The sequence below is a fragment of the Rhea pennata genome, chromosome 10 (genome assembly GCF_028389875.1).
Source record: "Rhea pennata isolate bPtePen1 chromosome 10, bPtePen1.pri, whole genome shotgun sequence".
Taxonomy (NCBI): Eukaryota; Metazoa; Chordata; class Aves; order Rheiformes; family Rheidae; genus Rhea; species Rhea pennata.
This window is the reverse complement of record NC_084672.1, coordinates 420,538-433,125: the sequence shown is the minus strand read 5'-3', so window position 1 is coordinate 433,125 and position 12,588 is coordinate 420,538. Positions and strand designations below refer to the sequence as shown.

General features: G+C 57.0%; 2 protein-coding genes across 2 annotated transcripts; one reads left to right on the top strand and one right to left on the bottom strand.

The window, feature by feature from the left end:
- Positions 1-5,796: 5,796 nt before the first annotated feature.
- Positions 5,797-10,279, top strand: MFAP1 (microfibril associated protein 1). Its single transcript, XM_062583715.1, has 9 exons — positions 5,797-5,943; positions 6,033-6,252; positions 6,844-6,973; positions 7,321-7,508; positions 8,066-8,174; positions 8,249-8,409; positions 8,684-8,843; positions 9,269-9,358; positions 9,527-10,279. Exons 1-9 carry the CDS (start codon positions 5,865-5,867, stop codon positions 9,707-9,709), a joined length of 1,320 nt encoding a protein of 439 aa, XP_062439699.1. The 5' UTR covers positions 5,797-5,864; the 3' UTR covers positions 9,710-10,279.
- Positions 10,280-11,200: 921 nt separating this feature from the next.
- Positions 11,201-12,576, bottom strand: HYPK (huntingtin interacting protein K). The gene is made up of 4 exons (XM_062583716.1): positions 12,355-12,576; positions 12,133-12,188; positions 11,683-11,734; positions 11,201-11,444 (listed from the first exon to the last, which is right to left on the bottom strand). Exons 1-4 carry the CDS (start codon positions 12,538-12,540, stop codon positions 11,349-11,351), a joined length of 390 nt encoding a protein of 129 aa, XP_062439700.1. The 5' UTR covers positions 12,541-12,576; the 3' UTR covers positions 11,201-11,348.
- Between the last annotated feature and the right edge of the window lie 12 nt (positions 12,577-12,588).

Genomic DNA, 12,588 nt, shown 5'->3' with positions numbered 1-12,588 from the left:
TCTGTAGTGGGAGAGACGGAGCGGCGCAGGCTGCTCCCCTCCCGGACCCCTGCAGGTATCCTCAGATGCGTCGCTAGCCCAGGCTGTGCCCAGGCAGGTGACAGAGCTGCTCCACCTGGATCTTATTGACATACCCTGCTGGGGGGAGAGGAGCTGACAAAGGGCCTCCTGTCACCACCCCTGCTTATCTCAGTGCTCCAGGGCAGGCAAACGGGAAGCGCAGATCTGTTGCATAAACTATTAGCTTTGGACTTACACAGCTGACCTCTATTGGCGCCTGCCAAAGATAACACCTGTACCCCGGGAGCACCTGGAGCACAGGATGAGGCCTTAGGTGCGAAGAGGATCTGCTTTCCAGCAGCCCCTTCTGGAAGGCTGCTCAGGGACCAAACAGCAGAGCAGTTAGCGCTGGATCAGTATGGTTACTCTTCCTCTTGCTGTTCCTCCCGTAAGACCTCTGCCGAATGCTTCTCTCCTTGCTGTTCCCCTGTAGGCAGCAGCCAAAGGGGATAAACTAGTTACCGCAACAGTGTCTGCAAGAACCCATGAACCTTCCCCCTTAACATTTCACTGGTTTTCGTTACCGTTCCTTGGAGGTATCAACGCATTCAAGGACACAGCCAGGAGCTGGCTGTTCTGCTCAGTGATTCCTAATCGACCGTTTCACCAGCAGTGTGTTACTGCCAGCCAGCTTGCCAGCTGCCTGCTAGGTGTGCCACCAGCACAGAGGTTGCACAGCATCCCCCGCGGCGCCCACGCCGAGGCAAGGTGAGACTCCCTACCTGCCCTCATCAGCACCAAACGCTGTGCACAAAAATAAACAGAAAACAACTTTCACATAAAAATAAGGTCAATTTTTGCCCTTCTGGTTGTCGAGATTGCACAAGCTCCAGCAGTGAGGCAACTGCCAGTCTGCCCAAGCTGCTGGGAGGCTAAGCGGTTACGGGGGCAGCACCCTCGTCCACAGGCACCTGCGGGGGCTGAGCCTGGGAACCCGACAGGGCCGCACGTGCTGCGCCCAGCAGCGGCCGCTCTGCAGGGCGAGCAGCCAGCAGAGCAGGGAAGCGCTCTGGGGGTTCCTGTAAGGAAAGACAGTGGAGGAAGGACAGCGGGCCTTCACGGGCAGAGCAGAAAACCAAACAAACAGCAGTAACGGCACATACAGAACATCAAGAGGGACCAAATCATTAACTAAATATTTACTTAGAGTGCAATGGACACACTGCTTACTGTTCCCATGCAATCCTCCCCTGGCAGAGCAGGGGCAAGTCTGCAGCCCTCCCTGCTGTGCTGCAGACACCTTTCCCCCGCCACCCTTCCCGCACAGTTCTGCTCCGTTTCCCAAAGCTCAGGATGTGGATCCCACTTTCCCCCGGCATCTCTCCAGCCCCCTTACCTCACATCACTTCACTGCCGGATGCTACCGGCAGGTTCCTGAGATGGCCTTGGTGCCCCTGGAGCAGGGTGCGGAGCTGCCGCAGCTGCAGTCCCTGGGCTGGAGCTGTGTCGGCAAGGTCCCGGCAGCTCAGGAGGCTCTATTCATAGTCACACTCCCAGACATAACATTTTATTGTGGTCACACACATGGGATTCTCGAGATCCACCCCAAACACCCTGACCTTGCCCTGCGGTACAGTCTGCAGACACAAACAGTGGCGGCTCAGAACAGGGCTGTAACTTTATCTGCCTCCTGACTTTGTCTTCAACAGCCATAAGGCTGCCAAGGTATCACAACCACAGCCCGTCTTACTACTGCCCCTCTTCTGGGCTTAGGTGCTTTATAGCCTGTAACTGTTCAAGTCAAGGGACATCCCTGTCCAGCCTGAGCACCACGGGGTCCGTGCTGCAGTCGGGGTCTCAGCACAAACAGCAGTGCAGACAGGAACCCAGGCGCACACATGCAGGAAACACCAGGGCAGAGGCTTCACTGAGGAAGGGGGGTTGCAGATAGGTATCGACAAAGAAATTGAGTCCAAAGCCTGACGGGCAGAGGTTTTAACCAGCAGGTTGACAAAAGAGTAGGGAACAGAGCTGCCGGTGCTGGTGCCGGGGCGCAGCGAGCTCGCCAACTGCACAGTGCCCCACAGCAGCCTGGGCTCTACAAGCACAGGGAAGGGGCAGCTCACGCTTGTGTCCGGCACGGACCATCAGGCTGGCTGGAGGCCCGGGGCTGACACGTGGCTGCTGGTGCCCAGGGCAGGGGCTGCGGGGAATCAGCCTCTGGTCTGTGGACGAAGGGGGCTGGGGCTGGGGCTGCTGCGCAGAGGCACAGGCTCTTGCCAGCCTGTCTCCCCTCTCCCTGTGGGATCCACTATGGGACGAACAGCAACATGGCACCTTCACTCCCGGGCTAGTGCACGCTGCCTGGCACCAGCTGGCTCTCTATGCGCATGGTGGGCTCTACAGGACCCTGCCTACGGGCCACCTCTCTCCACAAGGCAGGGCCAGGCCACACCGCAGCAGGCTCACCTCAGCCCCCCTGCACCAGTTCAGGCCACTCCATTTGGTTTCTGCAGATTGGCTGCAACTCTCAAGGGCACGTGGGGCAGAGGAGGCATACTGCAGGCTCAGGGCTGCTTCTTGCCATCGCTGCAGGCTTCTGCAGTGACACAGAACAGAAGCCAGCCGGGAGAGCACATCCCTGTTTGCTGAGGTCTTGAGTTTAACTCCACCTGGATGGGACATTATGTGCTTTGTGTGCAATTTTCAAGCTTTCCTTTAACAGTTAGGTCTAATTGTTTCACCTACTGAGTCATATGTTGAAGCTCACTCCTTGCCATGGTGACACCGGATTCATTAGGTGGGAACACACTGTGATAACCACACAAGATTAATATCTCATCAGATGATCAAACGCAGAGCAGGGAGCTGGGCCTGGAGCTCTAATTGTCATCACGACGTAAAGGCCAGAAACACCAGAGCACTCTTGCTTACTTCTGGGCATCAGTTGTTGCAGGATTATAAAGCTACTAGTGCCAGGATCACAGTGCTGGGTCCTGTGCAAGTGCCCTGTTCCTCCTCTTCTCACAGCTCTGCAGCCAGGCGGCCCCAATCCGCCAGCTCCTGTAAGCACACACTGAAACACAGGGGCTCCAGCAAGGGCAGCAAGTTCTGCCTGGGTCTTGCCAGCAGAAACAGGGATTGTCTGAGATGCAAAGCTACCAAATAGCGCTGCAGTAAGTGCCTTCATCCAGCACCACACCACAGGCTGAGCCCAGGATGCTCTGGCCATAAGCAGTTAGTGCTGCGAGATGAGCTGGCTCTCATGCAGCTGCCCAGGCCCAGGGGCCTCCTCACGCTGGGGTCTGCCACCCCCAGCCTGCAGCCAGACGATTAGCCATGCTGGCAGGAGCTGCTTTACCTGTTCGGTTCTGCCCTGCCTCTCACAGAGGTGCCAAGGACAAGGCGAGAGGTTCCCCCACAAGAGAACCTGCTGTAGCACCAGCCTGGAGACCTCTACAGCAACCCCAAGACTCCCTGCTGCCCCCGACGGGCAGAGCCTGGACCCAGAGCCAGTGCGGCTGCTGAGAACCACTTTCTGCTGCACATTCTCCCATCAGGAAACCTCAAAGCCTGCAGCCCAGGACACCAAAAGGAAAAACGTTCACTGCCTTTCCTTTGGGAGCATGCTCCAGTGCTGAACCACCAACTGGGAAAACATGCTCGCTTTTGGATTTCCTGGGCATCCACTCCAGCACTGCCCATCACACCTGGTGGCCTGCGTAATGTACCCACAAGGACCCGTGCTTGGGGGTGGGCAAGGCGACCACCTGGCACACACATGGTTAACACAGCATTCATCCCTCCCCACTTCCCAAACTCTTCTGCTGCAAGATGTGCTGCAGACTGGCTCAAATCCTGCAGCTAGCCTTCCCGGAAAATAAAAACCTCTTCCTTCTTTCAAGACAGCACAAAATTGCAGACGTCACCTTGGTGGTTTGTCACATAGTTTTGCCCTACTTCAAGAGAAATCTATTTTCTGTGCCACAGATTCCGCAGAAAAACAGGGGCAGCTCTTGCAAGCTGATCAGTTCCAGAACTACCTTCTTTTCCTCTGTGAACTCTAGCACCTCCTCGGAGGCAATGACTGTGGAGAACGCGCACTTACGTAGGCAGCACCCTGCCACATTCAGAAAATTCTTCACCCCTGCTCTGAAACAGCCATGTCCCCAGCCCCTTCCTGCCAAACACATGCCACAAACCTCCTGTTACTGGCACTGGGGAAGCCCCAGGAGGTTCTTCAGTGGCAGCAGTGGGGGAAGCTTCTCCCCCCACAGAAAAGCAGGAGAGTCCAGCTCCTCCAGGGTAAGTCAGGCTCTGGCCTCCAGGCACTCATGGTCCTGCAGTGAGAAGTGCTGCTGCAGAGGGAGCCAGGAGGGGCTGGGTGTCCCCATGGCCTGGGAAGACATGAACCTGAGCAGCAAAGCTCATGCTTTGCTTGTTTGCTGCAGGAGGCCCTAGGAGAAGACTGATCAATGCAGTGGCGAAAACTGTCACAGCTCCACGCTCTGCCTCAGCCCAAGATCCAGCAAAGCTGGCAACAGGCACAGCACAAACCTGCAACAGGTTCCGCAGTAGAATCCTGCCACCCACCTAGAGAATATGTTCTCCTAGCTGTGCTAGGAGCTCTACAACCCCACCATGCACTGGTTGCATCCCACAGCCCAGCAAGACCCTGCAGGAGTTACAGGGATGGTGGCACCATGGAGATGCTGACATCCAATATCCATATGGCTGTACAGCAGCTGCAAGCTCTGCTTTTGTGGCTCATCATCTCCACTTTAGCCCTGTACAAATTGAGAAGCAGAAACTGACATCACAGGCTGATCATCTTTTCCATTCAGAGTTCAGTCATCACATCAGGAAGAGCCCATGAGCATCCGTGGCTCAGGCCCAAGATGACACTATCATGACATGATAGTGTATTTTACCTAGAATCATACTAGGGAGAATAGTTCAATACCAAAAGGCCGGCAACATGTGGAGACCAGGACTCTAAAGCTGAAGGTCCTGACTACCAGGACGCAGATTAGGAAACACATGACCAGATGCCTCTGAGTAAATCGCACTGCAAGCAGCAGATGGCCAGAGGCCAAAGCCTCTGCCAGTCCGGCCCAAGGGAAAATTCCTCGGGTCCGGTCAGCAGGACCTGACTCAGGCACCTGAAAAGATCCTTTGTAGGACCTCTGCACCATGCGGTTCCACTCGTGGCTTAATTTAATGCTTCGGGGGAGCACAGGAAAAACAAAGTTACAGAACAGAGCAGGCTCCGTCCTGCCGGCACAGGCGGTGCTGAGGCGCGAGGTGAAGGCTGCTGCCCGAGAGCAGGCGCAGGGCGCGCCGACAGTGCCCACCGACCCTGCTCCCGCGGGGGTCGAGCACGGGGCCCGGAGCCAGGCGGGCCCCGCCGCCGCCACTCGCCTCCGAGGGGGCTGCAGCCCGAGCGGAGCCGCCGCCGCCGCCGCGCAGGGAGCGGGCCGAGCCGCCGCCGCGCTCCAGGCGGCGCGGGGCGGGCCGAGGCTGCCCCGGGCTCCCGACGGCGCGGGGCGGGCCGAGGCTGCCCCGGGCTCCAGGCGGGGCGGGGCGGCGCGGGGCGGGCCGAGGCTGCTCCGGGCTCCCGGCGGGGCCGCGCCCGCGGCGCCAGGAGCCGCCGCCCCCGCCCGCCCCCGCGCAGCGACGCCACGCGCCGCGGCGCGCCGGAAGTAACCCCACAAAACGTCACTTCCGGTCACTCGCTAGCGGGTGCGGCTAGGCCCCGGCGGAAGTAGGATCTGGCGTAGTTCCGCTTCCGGGGGAGGAGGGTGTCAGCCGCCGCCGCCGCCGCCGCCGCCGGAGCTGCTGCTGCCGCGTCCCGTCCCGTCGCCATGTCGGTGCCCAGCGCCCTCATGAAGCAACCGCCGATCCAGTCCACGGCGGGCGCCGTGCCCGTCCGCAACGAAAAGGGTGAGTGGGGGGGCGGGGGCGTCCGAGCTCGGGCCCGGCCCGGGGCCGCGGCGCGGCGCGGGCCCCGGTGACGGCCGGTCCGCCCGCAGGCGAGCTCTCCATGGAGAAGGTGAAGGTGAAGCGGTATGTGTCGGGGAAGCGGCCCGACTATGCGCCCATGGAGTCCTCGGAGGAGGAGGACGAGGAGTTCCAGTTCATCAAGAAGGCCAAGGAGCAGGAGGTGGAGCCCGAGGAGCAGGAGGAGGAACTCGCCAACGACCCGCGGCTGCGGCGCCTCCAGAACCGCATCAGCGAGGATGTGGAGGAGCGGTGAGCAGCGCCTCTCCCTCTGCAGGCGGCCCAGCCCCACGGCGCCGGGCAGGTGCTGGGCACGCTCTCCAGCCCTTGCAGGAACCGTCTCTAACTCCAGCCAATCCTGTTGGTGCTGGATTGTGCCTCAGGCCATTGCTGTGCCGTGAACATGCCCTAAAGACAAGGGTAACAGCAGCCCAGGGCATAGTCCCAAATTCAGGCATAGCTGAGGGGAACAGCAGGTCCTGAAATAAAAATTAACACTGTGACACCCCTCCATACTAGTGGGAAGATAGTTTCATCTGAATCATATTCAAAGCAGAGAGTAACCAACAAGTAAACAAGTGCTGTGTTTACCTTCCCCTCCATGGAGGAACTTCAGTGCTAATAAAGGGGAGGCTTCCCACAGAAAGCTTAGTTTTTACTAAAAACACAGTAAAAGCCAATGCCCGAGTGCTCTAGCCTTTTAGGAAAGAACATGCTGTTTTACCCCCAAACTCAGCAGTTCCAGTTTTTACTATAGTTTCATTAAGAACAATTTACAAATAGCCATCTTTCTGCAGTCTCTTTACATTCAGAGTGCTGTAGTTTAACTAGGGTCTATTACAGGCTCGCCAGACACCGTAAAATTGTGGAGCCTGAAGTGGTTGGAGACAGTGATTCTGAGGTGGAGGGAGAAGCCTGGCGGCTTGAACGTGAAGACACCAGCGAAGAGGAAGAGGAAGAGATTGATGACGAGGTATGCTTGCAGAGCTGAACAGATTTGGCTTTAGAAAACCCCTGAATGACACAGGTTGGAATAGCCTTTTCCACTGAAACTGGGAAGCTTCAGGCTTGGGGGTCACCAATCCTGGGCATGACTTATCTCTGGGGTGACCTGCCTCTTGCTGTGAGGTGGGACACTGGGTGAGGCTGCTCTGCACCCTGAGGGATGGGCACATTTTGTTACAAGGAAGTTCCAGACATGTTACTTTTGTCGCAAAAGATCTGAAAGCAACTGGCTTCCTGCCTGAGGCAGAAAGTCCCCAGGGAAGGAAGCAGTAGCACGGCTGGTCCACTGACTCCTGTGTTTGACCTCTCCATTAGGAGATCGAGCGCCGCCGTGGGATGATGCGCCAGCGAGCGCAGGAGAGGAAAACCGAGGAAATGGAGGTGATGGAGCTGGAAGATGAGGGTAGATCTGGAGAAGAGTCTGAGTCAGAGTCAGAGTACGAGGAGTACACAGACAGCGAGGATGAAATGGAGCCACGTCTCAAACCTGTCTTCATCCGCAAGTAGGTGACGTGGCTGCACGAGTCAGTCCTGCGTGAGGACGCAGGAGTCGGCAGCTCGGCGCCAAGCAGAGCATCTCTGCTGTGATCTCGCTTCTTAAAACAAGGCGGTAGCACTGCCTGCCTGTCAAGGGGATTTGACAGCTACCAGCCTGGCAGGGCACGGCTGAGGAGTAACAGGTGATCGCAGAGCAGCCTCTCGCAGCTGTGTCAGGTCACCATGCAGCACCAGCTGGTGGGTTTGGTCTCAGCAGGGTACTGCTAGGGTGTTGGGGAAGTGCTGTACAAAGAGCAGGGAAGCTTGCAGAGGGCAGCATGACACAGCAGGTACCTTGCACTGTCATCTCTCTACACATGCCTGTAGCTACCTGGGGATTAGGCAAGGCTGCCCTGGCTTAGGCAGCAGCAGGAAGGGGAGAGGCCTGCGACTTGGTCCTTATTTGGAGAGAGTAAGGGCTAAGGGTCACTGCAGTGTGGGAGCAGGACAAGTGTGCGAAGGATTGATTAGCTGCAATGGCTCACGATGAAAAGTTGAAGGCTTTTGTCATCGCTGTCTACAGGAAGGACCGGATCACAGTTCAGGAGCGAGAAGCAGAAGCCTTGAAGCAGAAGGAGCTGGAGCAGGAGGCGAAGAGACTAGCAGAAGAGAGGCGCAAGTACACACTTAAGGTACCGAGGTGCTGGCTGGGAGTGGCACAGGGAGGGTTGGCACTGCAACAAGCTTACTTCTGCCTGTGCTGCAGATTGTAGAAGAAGAAGCAAAGAAGGAACTGGAAGAGAATAAGCGCTCGCTGGCAGCACTGGATGCGCTTGATACAGACGATGAGAATGATGAGGAGGAGTATGAGGCCTGGAAAGTACGTGAGCTGAAGCGAATCAAACGGGATCGCGAAGAACGAGAAGCGTAAGTATTGTTTCTGCTTAGATCTATGGCTGAACATCAGCAGGGCCAGGCCGTGCACCCTGCAGGCCAACTAACAATTGAGGCTTCGCTTCCTTTTGACAGTATATTCTTACCTAGACAAAGTGTCCAAAACCCCTCCTGTCCACCCTCAGGGTGGCCTTGCTCCACTGTGGAGTCAGTAAACGTGATCCCTTAAAAAGGCTTCCTGTAAAAGCAGTTTTCCCAAGGAGATGCTGTGGGGATGCAGATTCTGATGGGTTTTTCTCCTGCCCAGCATGGAGAAGGAGAAGGCAGAGATTGAGCGAATGCGGAACCTGACGGAGGAGGAGCGCCGCGCTGAGCTTCGGGCCAATGGCAAGGTCATCACCAACAAGGCAGTGAAGGGCAAATACAAGTTCCTGCAGAAGTACTACCACCGTGGTGCCTTCTTCATGGTGAGTGGTGCTATGGGGCTATGGTAAGACATGCAGGTAGTTCCATATGGGGCCAGTATGTGCTGACTCAAAGCTCGTGAGGTTGAGCTTTCCCAGTTGAGATAGTTCAGAAGCAGCAGAGCTGTTCTCCCAATGCTGTTTGAGCTAATAAATGTCAGAAACAAACTAGCTCTGCACTAGCTACTGATCAGGCTTAGGCTCTGGAAAAGTGGCCTGAGAAGGCCTAAGAGCCACTGCAAGAGGTAGCCCTGGGGTGCAGATCTCGTGTTCCCCTACCTTCCTGCAGTAGGTTAAGTAAGACTACAAGTACTGTGGCAGTCCCCAGCAAAGCAATGATACAGGTTTGCGGTGGCTCTTCTCACTGCAGTCGGCTGCTAGGGCTTGCTGGACACGAGCTGAGCAGGTGTGTGTTCTTCCTCCCCCAGGATGAAGATGAGGAAGTGTACAAAAGGGACTTCAGCGCCCCTACTCTGGAGGACCACTTCAACAAGACTATTCTGCCCAAAGTCATGCAGGTGGGTGTGTGGGCAGGAGCAGGAAAGTGCCTGTCTGCAGCTGCAGGGCGGAGGGGGCGGTTCCCCAGCTGGGGCAGGAGGCTTCCTGCACTTGGTGGAGAAGGGGAGTGGTACAAAAGTCTCTGCGTCTTATTTGAACGGCCGCTCATAAGATTTTCTGCTCCGCAGGTCAAGAACTTTGGGCGCTCTGGGCGAACAAAGTACACGCACTTGGTGGACCAGGACACGACTTCATTCGATTCTGCGTGGGGTCAGGAGAGTGCGCAGAACACCAAGTTCTTCAAACAGAAGGCAGCAGGTGTACGGGATGTCTTTGAGCGACCATCAGCTAAGAAGCGAAAAACCACCTAAGGGAGTGTGCAGGACAGTGTCACGTGGCTGACTACAGGGCAGAAGGCACTTGTCTGCCAGCTACCTGAAAGCAGGGGCAGGACAGAAGAGATAGTACTGTGCTGCCAGGACCTGTCCTGAGCAGCTGTTCCTGTCTGTGCTCCTGCACTGAGCCTCACCCTCCACTTGGTGGCAGGATTCATTCCCAGGGCTGCAGAGACTCAGCAGACTCATGACCTGAATCTTTTGTGGAGGAAGACAGTCGATCTGTGCTGACCAGGCCCACGGCCCTGTCACCTTTCCACCAGCAGCAACGCCTAGACAGCTGATAGAGCCTGTGCAGGAGCATAGCAACTCACCCTGCTCCCAACACTCGTTCCTTTCAGAGGAATTAACAGACTTTACACTCATCTGTTCCAAAGTGTCTCCCCATTGCTGGTCTTTCCCCTCCAGTTGTCAAGCTGGGCCCTTTTCTGGTTTGGAACAGCTGTGACACTGTCCCCTCACTCTGTTTCTGCAGGGCTTTGCTTTTCTACCTGTGCAGTGGGGTGGGACAGGATAGTTTTGAATAAAGCAAGTGTTTTCTTACAATTCCTGGTGGTGTCTTTGTAGAGGGCTGTCAGGAGCTTGGCTGTCCTGTTCAGTGCTTCGTGCTTTGGGCAACAACCGGGGCTCAGGACCATGACTGCATCCAGCACAAGCTAAACCAAGGGCAGCCTGGTGTAGCGCAGGAGATGCTGGCCCAGGCAGAGTGGGCAGTAGATGCCCGTTACATCGTGGTTCCCTGCTGTTTCCTTACCTTCCTGCAGAGGGTGGTCAAGAGGCTGCTGTGGAGCAGCTTCCCCGGCTCATGCTCATCTTCCTCTGGGGACAGGAAATGCAGGTTTCCCGCAGTAAGTTGCTGGGCACACCACAGCTCTTGGGGTGACACTAAGGGAACTCCCCCGGTTTGAGTACTGACTGCTCTCATGGGTCAGCTGCTAACAGACGCTGGGGCGGGGGGGCAAAGGGTTGGACTGGCTTCCAACCAGTGTGCACCTTGGGGCTAGTCAGCCTAGCGCTTGGGACACCAGCTCTGGGCTTGAGTTACACCTGGATTCACACAAAGGAGGGAACAGCAGCAGTGCCGTGTTTCTCTCTCATGCGGCTGCACTCCTGCTAGTACAGCAAACAAAAAACAAACTGACAGGAACCATTAGCCTCCAGGGAGGCTTGCTGAGCTTAGGAACAAAAGGACCGGTACAGCAGAAGCCTGTGACACTTCACAAGGGGATGTGAGATTGAAACCACAAAGAGAAGATTCGTACCAGCATTCAGGCAGGGTCAGCTTATCCTCAAGAAGCGTGAGCAGCTGCTACCCGGTTACAGAGTGTCCCTCAGGCGTTACGGCCCAATGCTGGAACCTCTTCCGGATGTGCCGCAGCCCGGGGCCCAGTGCCAGCACCACAGGCATCACCAGGATCCGCCGAGCGGGGAGCGAGGGCTCAGCTCCGCACGAACTACAGTCACGTCTCACTCCAGCTGGTGCCTTTATTCAATAATTTAACACACGCAGTCCGCAGCTGACACCGCACTGGGCGAGGGGCAGCTGGGGCAAGGCCGTGCCCGGGGAGGCAGCGGCAGATGCACGCGGCGCAATCCCAGGAGGACGGGCTCAGTCTCAGTTGGTGAGAGTGATGAGAGCCTCCACCACGTCCCCCATGTGCTCCCGGAGGCTGCGCTCTGCAGCTGCCCTTGAAATCTCCATCTCGTTCATCTACAGGGAAACAACAGAGCTCAGCACAACAGACAGCCAGCATTGCTGGCAGGGCTCTGCAAGGTGTCAGCAGCAGCAGGAGCTGCCCAGATGCTGCCCCAGCCTTGTCCAGCACCACCACCAGCAGATAAGTATTTGCCAGCCACACCTTTCAGGATAGTGTTTCAGTGACAAGACACTGACTGCTCGCAAGGTTTGGGACATGCCACCACCTGATCAGCTTCCTGCCTGTACTTACAATCAGCTCCAGGTCTTCTTTCTTGATGGTGACTTTTGCTAGTTCCTTCTCTCTAAAATAAGGGATAGAAAAACCCACCAATAAGTGGCATGTTTCCAGATCTTGTTACCACTCTTGCACACTCATTTACTTATGACTGGGGAGACCAGAAATGCCTTGCAAAAACAGTGGTGAGCTTCAGGAGAAGGCTCAACTCCTCTCAGGATACACCTGACTTCCTAAGGGAAATCTAGCTGCATACTTGCCACCTCATAAGGTGGCAATGTAACTACTGAGAAGCTGGAGGTCCCAGTCCTGTGTGGGCAGTCTCCACGCTTCTGTTCAGACACGAGAATACAAACGCTAGTACAAGTGTAGCGCATGGGACAGATGCAAGAGCAAAGGCTGCAAGACAAGTACATACAAGATTGCCCCCACAGCCCCAAATAAACAGTGAAGAAGTGCCATTACCTTTCCTGTTTTGCCTTCTGTTCCCTGGACCTCCGGTCTCCGATCACTGACATGGCCTAGCAAAACGAGCAGAGTCACCTCAGCGCACAGCACCAGGCAGGTTAACACCGCGCCTCCACGGAAGCGGGCACTGGAGGATCCCGAGCGGGGCCGCGCCAGGGGAAAGCCTCCGCCTGCCCCCGGCAGGGCGCCCCGAAGGCGCCGCCCGGCCCGGCCCCGCACCGTCTCCAGGTTGGAGCTCTGGATCTCCTTCTCCTCCGCGTAGTCCGTGACGCGCTCCAGGTCCGCCGCGCCGCTGTCATGCTTCCGCGGCTTCTCGGCCGCGCGCCCGCCCGCCCCGTCGCCGCCGCTCCCGGAGCCGTTGGGCTCCGTCTCCAACTCCAGCTCCACATCTCCCTCCGCCGCCATCACGCCGCCGGCGCCGCGCTTCCGCTTCCGCTTCCGGTCACGCGCCGC